General features: G+C 36.7%; 1 protein-coding gene across 1 annotated transcript in view; it reads right to left on the bottom strand.

Moving 5' to 3' along the window:
• Positions 1–13,625, bottom strand: part of LOC110448087 (A disintegrin and metalloproteinase with thrombospondin motifs 20-like) — a 21,313-nt gene extending 7,688 nt beyond the window's left edge. The window contains exons 1-4 of the mRNA XM_021494138.1: positions 13,460–13,625; positions 1,357–1,422; positions 865–1,044; positions 217–387 (exon numbers count right to left, since the gene is read on the bottom strand). Of these exons, the coding sequence (XP_021349813.1) occupies positions 217–387; positions 865–1,044; positions 1,357–1,399 (394 nt within the window). The 5' untranslated portion in view covers positions 1,400–1,422; positions 13,460–13,625. The remainder of the gene's footprint in view (positions 1–216; positions 388–864; positions 1,045–1,356; positions 1,423–13,459) is intronic.
• Positions 13,626–16,575: the final 2,950 nt, after the last annotated feature.

Below are 16,575 nucleotides of genomic sequence, written 5' to 3' on the forward strand. Positions count from 1 at the left end.
ATGGTCAGAAACGTCCATCTTACCCGATATACAAACACATAAATATAGCCCTCGCTACATTCTATATATGGTCAGAAACGTCATCTAACCCGATATACAAACACATAAATATAGCCCTCGCTACATTCTATATATGGTCAGAAACGTTCATCTTACCCGACATACTAACACATAAATATAGGCCTCGCTACATTCTGTATATGGTCAATTACGTACGTGGACATCGCTGTTTCTTGCACTCCTGGGTTTGCTCGTCCGGTCCGGCACAGTTCGCCCCCTTGTAGGCGGGAGAGGGGTTCGCACAATGGCGGACCCGCTTCTGCTGGCCCATCCCACACGGCATGGAGCAGTGACTCCAGGGAGTCCAGCTCGTCCAGTTACCCGCCACTGTCAACAAAAGTACAACTCTTCTACTTCTGTTTCTATAAATTTGTGGCAGAATTTAATTGTACATAGGACTACGGTCGCCTTCTAGCTTCGAGCTAGAGGGAATTTCCCTTTAGCTCGGTGGTAGAGCGTCCGACTAGGTACCAACTGTACAGTCATGTGTGTCGTGGCATGAAAAGAAAAGGACAATGTTTGTATGAAAAGGAGCAGATTGCTGTTTTGAAGAAGGATAGAGTTTCTGCTCCTTGAAGATTTTAGGATTGATAAGGTCTGGTTCAGCAACTGTTGGTGGAACACCCTTAACTGTTTGTTAAAATCTAAGTGTTCAGGGCAATTACCATACATTGCTTAGCACTGATTATGTCAATGCCTTCAGGACTAGACCAGACAAACTGGTGATGAGGACATTACCTGATCCATTACGACCGTGGTTACACTACACTTTGAGACAACACTTTTACATATTTAAATATTTACCGGGACACATGACATCATTTAAACAGCTTGCATGGTCTGTTCTTGTGCTGTTACTCATGCTTCCGTCCTCATTCTCCAGGCGGGAAACTCGCTGTCGCAGTCCGAACTCGCACGTGGTGGAGCACGCGGTCCATTCAGTCCATGTCATCCATTCTTTCTCCGAAGACGCCACATGAATAGCTTTAAATATCAATTAAAACGCATACAAAATTACACAAAATGGGGCAGAAACCTAATTGGAAGAAATTAGTACACACATACTGATATACAATATTCGCACTGTATTCTTTTAAAATATTCAATCAAACCTCACAAGGAGGGATCGCATCCAATACGTATTACACAAATCTATGTATAAAATTAAAACCATTAACAGAATTGAGAGTTTGACATAATAGTTTGAAAATTATTTGATCACTGGCGCTTTAAAACGATCAGCGATAACAGTTTCCACGATCTTCCACATCCGTTTTGGCTCTAGGTACTACTTACTGTAACAAAGTAGAATGGCGATAGCTACGATACTGTTCCGCATCGTTCAGTCAGACGAATCGTTAACTGTAAAGAGTAAAGAAACAGTCATATACAACTCATCTTCGGAACCCTAGAGATCTGCTAGCCGTTCGGTTTGCTCACGTTTCGCTCTATGAACCCCTGAAACACGCCATAGCGAATTTGAAATCTCAATGTGCATCACCTTGTAGATAAGACGGAAAGAATTGTTTGATCCTTTGTTGTGCATCAAAAGAATCTGTCGGTCGCCAAACGGTAAATTTCACTTGCTTGAAGTCTGGCCTCGTTCCTCTGTTATCCTCAAAGGACTGGTATCATCCTAACGATAGGTCAGGTTGTTTTTACCTGCGACCAATCAAACAGCTATCTTCGTTACTTCAAATATGCTATGACATATTCCAGGGGTGCAGAGAGCGAAGGTGAGCGTAATCCCTTGAGTAGGTTTGATGCCATGGGACATGTCATAGCAATGCTCGTATATACACTAGTTTGAGGGAGATCAAAGAAATCATGCTGCAGAGAAACGGTGAAATGCACAGGTTTTATAGGTGGGTGTAGTTCATCTTTAATGATCAAAGAATATGTATAAGCCAACAGCAATTGGTCAGGTATTTATACCCGTAACCAATCAAATAGTGTACTCTCAGCCTTCGATTTTGTCATGACATATTTGAAGGTTACGTGTTTATAGTGGACCTCTACATGACAGCGTATGTTTGATGGTTTTAAGTGTCTTTCGATATGTATGAGTAGTGTGGGCGTAGTTAACTGTGGGTTACCTATGTATAAAATACTGGTGCTACACTTGGGACAGATAGAAGCTGTGTATTAACGGTTCTGATATCTTGATACTGGCCTGGAGACAGTAACATATTGCGTGCACATGTGTGATACCGTTATGAAGGGATACACTTAGGATAGACATGTTGTTCATTCATACCTACATGTTTGTTACACAACTCTCTTCGGAAATTTGGAGTCCAAAACAAAAATCCAGTAGAGCGTATTTTTTGGATTGATAAGATAAAATATATTCTGAAAATACATGTAACGAAATTCTGGATTGATAAGATAAAATATATTCTTAAAATACATGTTACGAAATTCTGGAATTTCATATCCGCGTTGTGACAGAAAAAGTGTATCAGGTGTAAGAATTATGCGTCTAGGCAGTGAATTTGTATTACATATACCCGTCTAACAGTCAATTTGTATACAGTACAGTATAAGCGTCAGTGTCTAGCACGTGAGATATATATGCGTCTTGGCAGCAAGTTTTATGAAATATAAGCGTCTAGCCAGTCGGACGTTTACAGAAAGACAAGGAATACAAGCAAGGACTATCATGTATGATCATAAAGTTTTTATTTGGATTTGCCTCAATGTTGACGTCATTTCGAAATTTCATAGAAAGAAAAATATGTGAATGCAAATTGAAACATTTAAAAAAAAGGCACATGCAGAAACAAGGTTAAATGTGTAAAAAGCACTATCATTAAAGCGGGCACCCAAACAGTCTTGTAATGTTCAAGGTGAATGGTGTCATAAATCATAAATATATGACGTCAATGAACAACTCAATAGATCTATTTCAATAACAATCCAGCGAGCAGAAACAGATAAAACATGTGACTTGTAAATATCACTTCAGAAATAAAACATCTCACCAGGCCTCGAACATGGATATACACACCAATTAGTTAGCTATATGTATACCCACAGCAGCTGTACCCTGTGTCCGACATACATACTACAGACCCTCAGTCATATATATCTACAGTGTCTAGAACCCTCTTACTATCATATATAATGTCTCACTGGTGCTACTACTGCTTACATGTACAAACACAACCTTTGCCTTAATACTTCATCTTAGCGCGTTGTGATACGATAGTCTGTATCATAACTGTCTACTTAAATAGGGGTCAATTAGTAAGATATATTCACTATAACAGGTGTCCACTATTCAGAGATATTCACTATAACAGGTGTCCACTATTCTGAGATCCTCACTATAACAGGTCTCAACTATTTAGAGATATTCACTATAACAAGTGTCCACTATTTAGAGATACTCACTATAGCAGGTGTCCCCTATTTATAGATATTCACTATAACAGGTGTCCACTATTTAGAGATACTCACTATAACAGGTGTCCACTATTTAGAGATATTCACTATAACAGGTGTCCACTAAATCAGAGATATTCAGTATACATGTAACATGTGTCCACTATTTAGAGATACTCACTATAACAGGTGTCCACTATTCAGAGATACTCACTATAACATGTGTCCATTATTTATAGATACTCACTATAACAGGTCTCCACTATTAAGAGATATTCACGATAACATGTGTCCATTATTTAGAGATATTCAACATAATAGGTGTCCACTATTCAGAGATATTCACTATACATGTGTCAACTATTTAGAAATTTTCTCTATAAAAGGTATCAACTATTTAGAGATATTTACTATAACAGGTGTCCACTATTCAGAGATATTCCCTATAACAGGTGTCCAATAAATCAGAGATATTCACTATGCATGTAACATGTCTCCACTATTTAAAGATACTCACTATAACATGTGTCCACTATTCAGGGATATTCACTATACATGTAACATGTTTCCACTATTTAGAGATACTCACTATAACATGTGTCCACTATTCAGAGATATTCACTATAAAAGGTGTCTACTATTTATAGATATTCACTATAACAGGTGTCCACTATTTAGAGATTTTCTCTATAAAAGGTATCAACTATTTATAGATATTCACTATAGTAGGTGTCCACTATTTAGAGATACTCACTATAACAGGTGTCCACTATTCAGAGATATTCCCTATAACAGGTGTCCAATAAATCAGAGATATTCACTATGCATGTAACATGTCTCCACTATTTGAAGATACTCACTAAAACAGGTATCAACTGTTTATAGATATTCATTATAGCAGATGTTCACAATTTAGAGATACTCACTATAACATGTGTCCACTATTCAGGGATATTCACTATACAACAGGTGTCCACTATTTAGTGATTTTCTCTATAAAAGGTATCAACTATTTATAGATATTCACTATAGTAGGTGTCCACTATTTGGAGATACTCACTACAACATGAGTCCACTTTTTAGAGATATTCACTATAACAGGTGTCCACTTTTCAGAGATACTCACTATAACATGTGTCCACTTTTCAGAGATCTATTCAGAAATATTCACCATAACAGGTGTCCACTATTTATGGATATTCACTATAACAGGTGTCCACTAGTTATAGATATTCACTATAACAGGTATCCACTATTTATAGATATTCACTCTAACAGGTGTCCACTATTTATGGATATTCACTATAACAGGTACAGGTGTCCACTATTCAGAGATACTCACTATAACATGTGTCCCCTATTCAGAGATATTCACTATAAAAGGTATCAACTATTTGGAGATATTCACTATAACAGGTGTCCACTATTCAGAGATATTCCCTATAACAGGTGTCCAATAAATCAGAGATATTCACTATAAAAGGTATCAACTATTTATAGATATTCACTATAGTAGGTGTCCACTATTAAGAGATACTCACTACAACACGTGTCCACTTTTTAGAGATATTCACTATAACCTGTCTCCACTATTTGCAGATACTCACTATAACAGGTCTCCACTATTAAGAGATATTCACGATAACATGTGTCCACTATTCAGAGATACTCACTATAACATGTGTCCCCTATTCAGAAATATTCACCATAACAGGTGTCCACTATTAATAGATATTCACTATAACAGGGGTCCACTATTCAGAGATATTCCCTATAACAGGTGTCCAATAAATCAGAGATATTCACTATACATGTAAGATGTCTCCACTATTTAGAGATACTCACTATAACATGTGTCCACTATTCAGAAATATTCACCATAACAGGTGTCCACTATTTATAGATATTCACTATAACAGGTGTCCATTATTTAGAGATTTTCTCTATAAAAGGTATCAACTATTTATAGATATTCACTATAGTAGGTGTCCACTATTAAGAGATACTCACTACAACATGTGTCCACTTTTTAGAGATATTCACTATAACATGTCTCCACTATTTGAAGATACTCACTATAACAGGTGTCCACTATTCAGAGATATTCACTATAACAGGTGTCCACTATTTCGATTTATTCACTATAACAGGTGTCCACTATTTAGAGATATTCACTATAACAGGTGTCCACTATTTAGAGATATACACTATAACAGGTGTCCACTAAATCAGAGATATTCACTATAACAGGTGTCCACTAAATCAGATATATTCACTTTGCATGTAACATGTCTCCACTATTTAGAGATACTCACTTTAACAGGTGTCCACTATTTTGAGATATTCACTATAACAGGTGTCCACTAAATCTGAGATATTCACTATACATTAACATGTCTCCACTATTTAGAGATACTCACTTTAACAGGTGTCCACTATTTTGAGATATTCACTATAACAGGTGTCCACTAAATCAGAGATATTCACTATACATTAACATGTCTCCACTATTTAGAGATACTCACTTTAACAGGTGTCCACTATTCAGAGATACTCACTAAAACATGTGTCCATTATTTATAGATACTCACTATAACAGGTCTCCACTAAATCAGAGATATTCACTATACATGTAACATGTCTCCCCTATTTAGAGATACTTACTTTAACAGGTGTCCACTGTTCAAAGATACTCACTGTAACATGTGTCCACTAAATCAGAGATATTCCCTATAACAGGTGTCCACTGCTCAAAGATACTCACGATAACATGTGTCCACTAAATCACCGATATTCACTATACATGTGTAAACTATTTAGAGATTTTCTCTATAAAAGGTATCAACTATGTATAGATATTCACTATAGTAGGTGTCCACTATTTATAGATATTCACTATAGCAGGTGTCCACTAAACCAGAGATATTCACTATAGCAGGTGTCCACTAAATCTGAGATATTCACTATACATGTAACATGTCTCCCCTATTTAGAGATACTCAATATAACAGGTGTCCAATAAATCAGAGATATTCACTTTGCATGTAACATGTCTCCACTATTCAGAGATATTCACTTTGCATGTAACATGTCTCCCCTATTTAGAGATACTCAATATAACATGTGTACACTATTTAGAGATACTCAATATAACATGTGACCACTATTTAGAGATGTTCACTATAACAGGTGTCAACTAAATCAGAGATATTCACTTTGCATGTAACATGTCTCCCCTATTTAGAGATACTTACTTTAACAGGTGTCCACTAAATCGGTGTCCACTAAATCAGAAATATTCACTATAACAAGTGTCCACTATTTGAGAATACTCAATATAACATGTGTACACTATTTAGAGATACTCAATATAACATGTGACCACTATTTAGAGATGTTCACTATAACAGGTCTCCACTAAATCAGAGGTAGTCACTATAACAAGTGTCCACTATTTGAGAATACTCAATATAACATGTGTACACTATTTAGAGATACTCAATATAACAGGTGTCCATTAAATCAGAGATATTTACTATAACAGGTGTCTACTATTTAGAAATATTCACTATAACAGGTGTCTCTATAACAGGTGTCCACAGAGATATTCACTATAGTAGGTGTCCACTATTTAGGTGTCCACTATTTTGAGATATTCACTATAGTAGGTGTCCACTATTTTGAGATATTCACTATAACAGGGGTCCACTAAATCAGAAATATTCACTATACATGTGTCAACTATTTAGAGATATTTACTATAACAGGTGTCTACTATTTAGAGATATTTACTATAACAGGTGTCTACTATTTAGAGATATTCAACATAACAGGTGTCCACTGTTCAAAGATACTCACTGTAACATGTGTCCACTATTCAGAAATATTCACCATAACAGGTGTCCACAGAGATATTCACTATAGTAGGTGTCCACTATTTTGAGATATTCACTATAACAAGTGTCCACTATTTAGAGATACTCAATATAACATGTGTCCACTATTTAGAGATATTCACTATAACAGTTGTCAACTAAATCAGAGATATTCACTATACATGTAACATGTCTCCACTACTTAGAGATACTCACTTTAACAGGTGTCCACTATTTTGAGATATTCACTATAACAGGTGTCCACTAAATCAGAGATATTCGCTATACATTAACATGTCTCCACTATCTAGAGATAGTCTCTATTAAAGGTATCAACTATTTTGAGATATTCACTAAAACAGGTGTCCACTAAATCAGAGATATTCACTATAAAAGGTATCAACTATTTAGAGATATTCACTATAACAGGTGTCCACTATTAAGAGATATTCACGATAACATGTGTCCACTATTCAGAGATACTCAATATAACATGTGTTCACTATTTAGAGATATTCACTATAAAAGGTGTCAACTAAATCAGAGATATTCACTTTACATGTAACATGTGTCCACTACTTAGAGATACTCACTAAAACAGGTGTCCACTGTTCAAAGATATTCACTATAACAGGTGTCCACTAAATCAGAGATATTCACAATACATTAATATGTCTCCACTATTTAGAGATATTCTCTATAAAAGGTATCAACTATTTAGAGATATTAACTATAACAGGTGTCCACTAAATCAGAGATATTCACTATAAAAGGTATCAACTATTTAGAGATATTCACTATAACAGGTGTCCACTATTAAGAGATATTGACTATAACAGGTGTCCACCATTTAGAGATACTCACTATAACAGGTCTCCACTATCCAGAGATATTCACTATAATATGTGTCCACTATTTAGAGATACTCACTATCACATGTGTCCACTATTTAGAGATATACACTATAGCAGGTGTCCACTATTCAGAGATACTCACTATAACAGGTGTCCACTATTTAGAGCAGTGTCTTACAATTCATAACTAAAACAAATATCGTCTGTACAGAATAATCCATTATCATTGTTTACCATATTATAATTCTACATTGTATATATACGTGTCATCCTCTACAACAGTGCACACTACATTGTGGTTCTACATCCATTATAGCAAGTGGCCTTTAATAAGGGGCAGAACATACCAAAGATACATCTAACATGTATTGTGTACATGTGTATTCCGCTGTGTTAAGGTTTGTTGGACATATGTCACCTCTTGTTTAATACACTAACAAGTTGAAATAGCTTGTTCAATAATTGTTGTAAAATAAATAAAGTTTATATATATGTATGTGTTTATTGTTATACTAACATGTGTTTGGGTGAGAATATAATCTGAATAGTAATGGGATTTACCCACGGTGTGCTCAGAGTTGTTGTTTTATCACACGACCTTAAATATGTATCTACAATAATAGACATACATATTTAATGGTCGTGTTTATATGTATTCGTACAGCCGTTAGAAGGTGTCATCCCTCTGTCAGTTTTAACTAAAATGATTTCGTTAAGGTGGTTGACCCACTTACAATCATTCAAGTTTAAACGTACTTTTCCACACCGACTTAAACTAACATGTATCTGATATCCCTTCACTACGAAAATATAAAACGTATTTGCGATTATCGCTTGATATCATTACATACGTTTTACAATTATCAAATATGCTAAAGCTGAAATGAATTAGTCTTCGCGTTATCTGTATTTTTTTGGTTAATCCAATCGTTTCACATTCCTAAGTTTAGGTTTACATTGTTACTAAACTTTTAGCAATAAATCGTTAACCATCAATTAGAATGTTAATCTGCTTTCTTTTTCACATAAGAATGTGTATGGATATCATCAGTAGCTTATAATATCGAGTTATATTTGTTACAAACCATTGTGTGGCTACTGAAAATGAAGTATACTCTAGGTTGACGTGTACTTCCTTTCTGTGGTATTCAAATACTATATGCATAATTTAAAACAACAGGTAGGGACAGAAACATACAAAATAGAGATTTACAATGTACGTTCGTATAGACGATAGCTATTCCGTATGGAGAGAAAAACATCACATATTCACAGTAGTTAATACTAGTTATCCTTTGTTTCATATTCCCGTTTCTGATGTGCCTTGTTGTGCTAGACTAAGACCCGTAGTCATGAAACCGTTATCGTGCTCAAGCTCGGATTCTGTGCTCAAACCAGTTTTTCTTGCAACTCACTTAAATCATGTAAAACAGTTAAAAAGCAAATGTGAATGTTCACTGAATACAGTATTTGGCTTGAAGACTTTCTAATTTTTTGCGAATCATTGACAAAATAAGATTTGTTTATCAATATATTACTGAAAACAAGAAAGTAGGCTTGAGCACAAAACCCATGCTTGAGCATGAGAACGGTTTCATGAATACGGGCCCAGTATTTTAATAACCTTGTTTTGTATTTGTTTACATTTATTTGCTGATTACACTATGAGATAGGGATTGGTCTGATATACTGTACATAACGATTACATCACCGTTCCGTCTCATCAGGTGTTGTGTACATTATATATAAAAATAAGCATACGTATGTCTACATATGTCTACAGGTGTTTCCTTGGGGCAGTGACGTCCACAGATATGGAAAGTGTTCACCATTATCATTCCACGATAGCTATCTTACCTGACGGGACACTTTGACCGGTGTTCCACACATACGGAGTTATCTAACTAGCATCTTAAATGGTTTTGTTTAAAGACGAACCAGACTTAAACGTATAAATAACGGGAATGTGCGGCTTGACGCTGCTAACCAAATATTATTAATAAATAGTCTGAAAGATAGATGAAACAAAGTATAGAAGATATTTCTTTACGCATTGTCATAAAAGTCTGTGTTATACTCGAAAATAAAAGTACGTGTTTAAAGTTTCCGAACATGCCTAGTTTTGCGTGGCTTATGTCATATTACTTAGCATATCTCAAACAGTCACTTCGATGCCGCTGATTCTTTATGATAATGACACTGAAGTCTATTCATAAGATTTTTTTCCGACGAAATGAAACGTTTTCCTATGTATGTTGTACCTATTATTCTGATTTATTGCATGGGAGCCGAAAAACGTTACAGATATCATATTTGGCCTAAGATTACTTTCGTGTAATTTAAATTTTATCGAAGGTACTTTCAAACATTATCCGAAAAGATTTTGTTTTGTCCGACCGAGTCCGAGGTCTCTTAGGATGGTCTCGCATCAATATCCTGTGGTATGTTCCCCTCGCCGTTCTTTAGAAGCTTCTCACCTACTCCCTTTCTTCAAGGCTTATCACATTACCCTTACTGTCAACGTAAATTCCCCCAGCCCCTCCCCCTTTATTCGACCCTGTTATAAATACTATAGTGTATCCCTTGATCCCAGACCAGTGGCTACACACACGTTTAGGCCCTTGATAAGAATGTAATTCGTGGACGTACTTGACAAGTCTAAACACATAACACACACTCCTCTCTATAATGTCACTGGTAGGTTCGTCACGTATATACTCCTCTCTATAATGTCACTGGTAGGTTGGTCACGTATATACTCGTCTCTATAATGTCACTGGTAGGTTTGTCACGTATATACTCCTCTCTATAATGTCACTGGTAGGTTCGTCACGTATATACTCCTCTCTATAATGCCACTGGTAGGTTCGTCACGTATATTCTTCTCTCTATAATGTCACTGATAGGTTCGTCACGTATATACTCCTCTCTATAATGTCACTGGTAGGTTCGTCACGTATATCCTCCTCTCTATAATGTCACTGGTAGGTTCGTCTCGTATATACTCCTCTCTATAATGTCACTGGTAGGATCGTCACGTATATACTCCTCCCTATAATGTCACTGGTAGGTTCGTCACGTATATCCTCCTCTCTATAATGTCACTGGTAGGTTCGTCTCGTATATACTCCTCTCTATAATGTCACTGGTAGGATCGTCACGTATATACTCCTCCCTATAATGTCACTGGTAGGTTCGTCACGTATATACTCGTCTCTATAATGTCACTGGTAGGTTCGTCACGTATATTCTCCTCTCTATAATGTCACTGGTAGGTTGGTCACGTATATACTCGTCTCTATAATGTCACTGGTAGGTTTGTCACGGATATACTCCTCTCTATAATGTCACTGGTAGGTTCGTCACGTATATCCTCCTCTCTATAATGTCACTGGTAGGTTCGTCTCGTATATACTCCTCTCTATAATGTCACTGGTAGGATCGTCACGTATATACTCCTCCCTATAATGTCACTGGTAGGTTCGTCACGTATATTCTCTTCTCTATAATGTCACTGGTAGGTTCGTCACGTATATCCTCCTCTCTATAATGTCACTGGTAGGTTCGTCTCGTATATACTCCTCTCTATAATGTCACTGGTAGGTTGGTCACGTATATACTCCTCTCTATAATGTCACTGATAGGTTCGTCACGTATATTCTCCTCTCTATAATGTCACTGGTAGGTTGGTCACGTATATACTCGTCTCTATAATGTCAGTGGTAGGTTTGTCACGTATATACTCCTCTCTATAATGTCACTGGTCGGTTCGTCACGTATATACTCCTCTCTATAATGTCACTTGTAGGTTCGTCACGTATATACTCCTCTCTATAATGCCACTGGTAGGTTCGTCACGTATATACTCCTCTCGATAATGTCACTGGTAGGTTCGTCACGTATATACTCCTCTCTATATTTTCACTGGTAGGTTCGTCACGTATATACTCCTCTCTATAATGTCACTGGTAGGTTCGTCACGTATATAAGAGAGCAACTATGGACTAATGCCACACGTATCTAACACTGAACTTGAAGTGTAACTCTGCTGTTTTAACGGGAAATATCTGTAATATGACTAATGAGGGGGCAGTGCGTTAGTACAATGTCTCAACATCATCATCAGTATTCTACTTCAATTATTTCACAATACCTAAATATGATGTCATACGTTCGTACAATCAATGATGTGTGTCGCCTGTAGTCCCTACATCGGGTCAAGGCGTACGATGCCATGGACACAAGGGCGTAGCTACATGTACATGTACATACTGCATTTTATATCTAGTACATAACACATGAAAAAATGCATTACTTCGCCAGTGTACATCATTTTGTTGCCAAGATTACATGACCTGTAAACAAAATGGAGAATGTTTTTCATCGCTGCAATGTATTATGTACATGTATTATCGCTCTGTCTAAAAAAGAGAAGTTGAATAGTTCAAATTAAGCGTGCGTGATTCTGAATACAGGTATCTGCAGTTACATATAATGACAGGTAAGATGGTGAGTACCTCTTTGTTAGATATATGTCTGAGGGATTTAAGTTTCGTGTGCTTGGTCAACCTGAATGTGTAGAACTCAACCACTATAGGTAGAAACCTTTAATTTACCCGGTGTGTGTTCAAGGTAAACGTAATGTATGTATACCTGAACTTCTATGTATATATAAATGATATAATGTGTATGTGTCAGGCTTGGCTGTAACAACAGGACACACGAGAATACAGAAATACACATCAACTGTTAGAGTTTCTCTGATGCTGTTACTTCTGTCCCCTCAAAAAACAACAATTAACGTTTCTAATATATTATATAAATGAAATGGTCTAAATTGTCGCGTACATAAACGGGCTGTCAAAATCAGAGAAAGTTCCAAACAAAACTATGTAAATAGAACGAAATAAACAGAAATTACTTACAAGTTTTAGGAGAAGAAAACCCATCAGAAGTAGTATCTGTTTCGTGTGATACGCTGATAAGTTTAAAGTAGCGATATCGTACATTTACTGAGTACAGATGTTACCCCCTAATATAAATATAGGTTAATGACTGTCATCAACCTGTGGTCCCACAGTATACTAATCTCTGATAATGTCGGTACACAGCTGAATAGTACAGCCATACGTAGGACCATACTCGAAGTAACTGGCCATCATGATAACTACAAATAAACAGAAGCTGACAAGCCAAACACTGGGTTATATATGTCACACAATACTACATGTACACCACGTATTGTAAACATACAATCGACAATTAAATGTTATGTGTACTTACCTTTAGTTTCAACCCTAACCTAATATCCTCGTGTATTGAATAAGAAAGTGTTGTCACTCCGTGTAATACTCGGTGTATATTTCACAGTGAATCACATGTGCTTTTTATCTTGTGTGGTACGTGTGTGCTTGTACCACACATCCGGGCATTTACACAAACCGCCTCAGTGGTTTTCCCTCTCAGTGATTCATTACCAGCTTCTAAAAGTAGGGTACACGACGTACTGTGACGTCACGTTACGGGACACGTACTGTACATAATTCTTGTTTACGTAATATAACGTCCTAATACCGACAAACATGTACCTGTCTTATGTCTGTGTGGGAGGGTAGGGATTACAGAAAGGCTTCCCGCTAACTTTCGGTATTTAAACATTGTTCGAATGTAAATCAAGTCAGCCTGAAGAACACCTACTTATAAACTAGTGACGAAAAACACGAAAAACAGTTAATTTTGTAAATGTTAAACAACGGGAACCAGTAATAAACATCTTGCGTACGACCTGTATAAACCATATACCTTCAACCCACAATGTTTGACAATAGTAGTTGTTATACATGTAAAAATGTTAGTTGATGTAAAGTTATCCATTGTATCTCGCTGCACTGACGAGTATAAATTAAATATATATATAACAGACCAGCGCCAATACAAAATGACAAAGTATACCATATGCTCAAACGTAAACAAGCACAAAGACTACGAAAGTATTAAACACACAAGACAAAATACAAAGTGAAATCATTTAAGTATAAAATAAATAAACGCGTCCAGGCACAAATACCAATATAACAAAGCGTCAACACACAGGAACACACAAAACAAAGCGTCAACACACAGGAACACACAAAACAAAGCGTCAACACACAGGAACACACAAAACAAAGCGTCAACACACAGGAACACACAAAACAAAGCGTCAACACACAGGAACACACAAAACAAAGCGTCAACACACAGGAACACACAAAACAAAGCAAAAACACACAGGAACACACAAAACAAAGCGACAAAACACAGGAACAGACAAAACAAAGCAAAAACACACAGGAACACACAAAACAAAGCGACAAAACACAGGACCACACATAACAAAGCGTCAACACACAGAAACACACAAACCAAAGCGTCAACACATAGGAATATACAAAACAAAGCGAAAACACACAGGAACACACAAAACAAAGCGTCAACACACAGGAACACACTAAACAAAGCGTCAACGCACAGAAACATACAAAAAAAGCGACAAAACACTGGAACACACATAACAAAGGGAAAACACACAGGAACACACAAAACAAAGCGTCAACGCACAGGAACACACAAAACAAAGCGACAACACACAGGAACACACAAAACAATGCGACAAAACACAGGAACACACATCACAAAGCGAAAACACACAGGAACACACAAAACAAAGCGACAAAACACAGAACCACACATAACAAAGCGTCAACACACAGAAACACACAAACTAAAGCGTTAACACACAGGAACACACAAAACAAAGCGTCAACACACAGGAACACACAAAACAAAGCAAAAACACACAGGAACACACAAAACAAAGCGACAAAACACAGGAACAGACAAAACAAAGCAAAAACACACAGGAACACACAAAACAAAGCGACAAAACACAGGACCACACATAACAAAGCGTCAACACACAGAAACACACAAACCAAAGCGTCAACACACAGGAACAAACAAAACAAAGCGTCAACACACAGGAACACACAAAACAAAGCGTCAACACACAGGAACACACAAAACAAGGCAAAACCACACAGGAACACACAAAACAAAGCGACAACACACAGGAATAAACAAAACAAAGCGACAACACACAGGAACACACAAAACAAAGCGTCAACACACAGGAACACACTAAACAAAGCGTCAACGCACAGAAACATACAAAAAAAGCGACAAAACACTGGAACACACATAACAAAGGGAAAACACACAGGAACACACAAAACAAAGCGTCAACGCACAGGAACACACAAAACAAAGCGACAACACACAGGAACACACAAACCAAATCGTCAACACACAGGAACACACAAAACAATGCGACCAAACACAGGAACACACATCACAAAGCGAAAACACACAGGAACACACAAAACAAAGCGTCACCGCACAGGAACACACAAAACAAAGCGTCAACACACAGGAACACACAAACCAAAGCGTATAGTACAAACTGTCACCAGCATTAAGTTATAACACGAACCAACACAGAAAAAAGGAACACGTTTTGAGCTTAACGATCCTGAATTGAATTTGTCACGCTTTTCATACAAATTAGTACAAATATATATATACTATTATATATAATAAGGTGACAGTTATTGGCATACTGTAGGTGTAAACCTGACGTAGGATGACGTATGGGTTGATTGGTTATATTAAACTTACTGAGGCTTCACGGCTGTAAAATAACGGTCACATTTGAGTCCTTGCATTAAGAATCATAGAGCCAATCTCTTCAAGGAAAACATGGTGAGCACTTTCAATTATTTAAGGATACGTCTGTCACACTTGATTAGAGTATAGTTTGGAAGGATACTACTCAGTCACCCTACAACATGTCGTCTGATCATTTTATACTTCATTAAAATAGAAAGTATTTTGTACTTACCGTCGCCAACATGAGCATGGACAGACACCCCGCTACACCTTACCGTGTTTTGATACACTATATTTTTTAAATCGTTTTAGTACATTAACGTAATAATAATCTTGTTAGCGAATTGGTTATTTATTGATTGGATTAAATGTAGTAGGTGGATTACACCTATTCATACCCACTTCACATGTTTATAATTTAAGAGTTTATTGTAATTCGTTTAAGAAAAACTGAAATTCGTGTAATTTTAATCCCAAATGAAACGCTTGATAAGATTGATCCTATTTAGTAATACAGCCTTTGCAAAGAGTGGTGATAGTTTGTACTATACGTTAATGTCGTCTCCTGTAGAGAGTGGTGATAGTTTGTACTATACGTTAATGTCGTCTCCTGAAGAGAGTGGTGACAATTTGTACTATACGTAAAGGCCGTCTCCTGTAGAGAGTGGTGACAGTTTGTACTATACGTTAAT

The sequence above is a fragment of the Mizuhopecten yessoensis genome, unplaced genomic scaffold, assembly GCF_002113885.1.
Source record: "Mizuhopecten yessoensis strain PY_sf001 unplaced genomic scaffold, ASM211388v2 scaffold3819, whole genome shotgun sequence".
In the NCBI taxonomy this organism is placed as follows: Eukaryota; Metazoa; Mollusca; class Bivalvia; order Pectinida; family Pectinidae; genus Mizuhopecten; species Mizuhopecten yessoensis.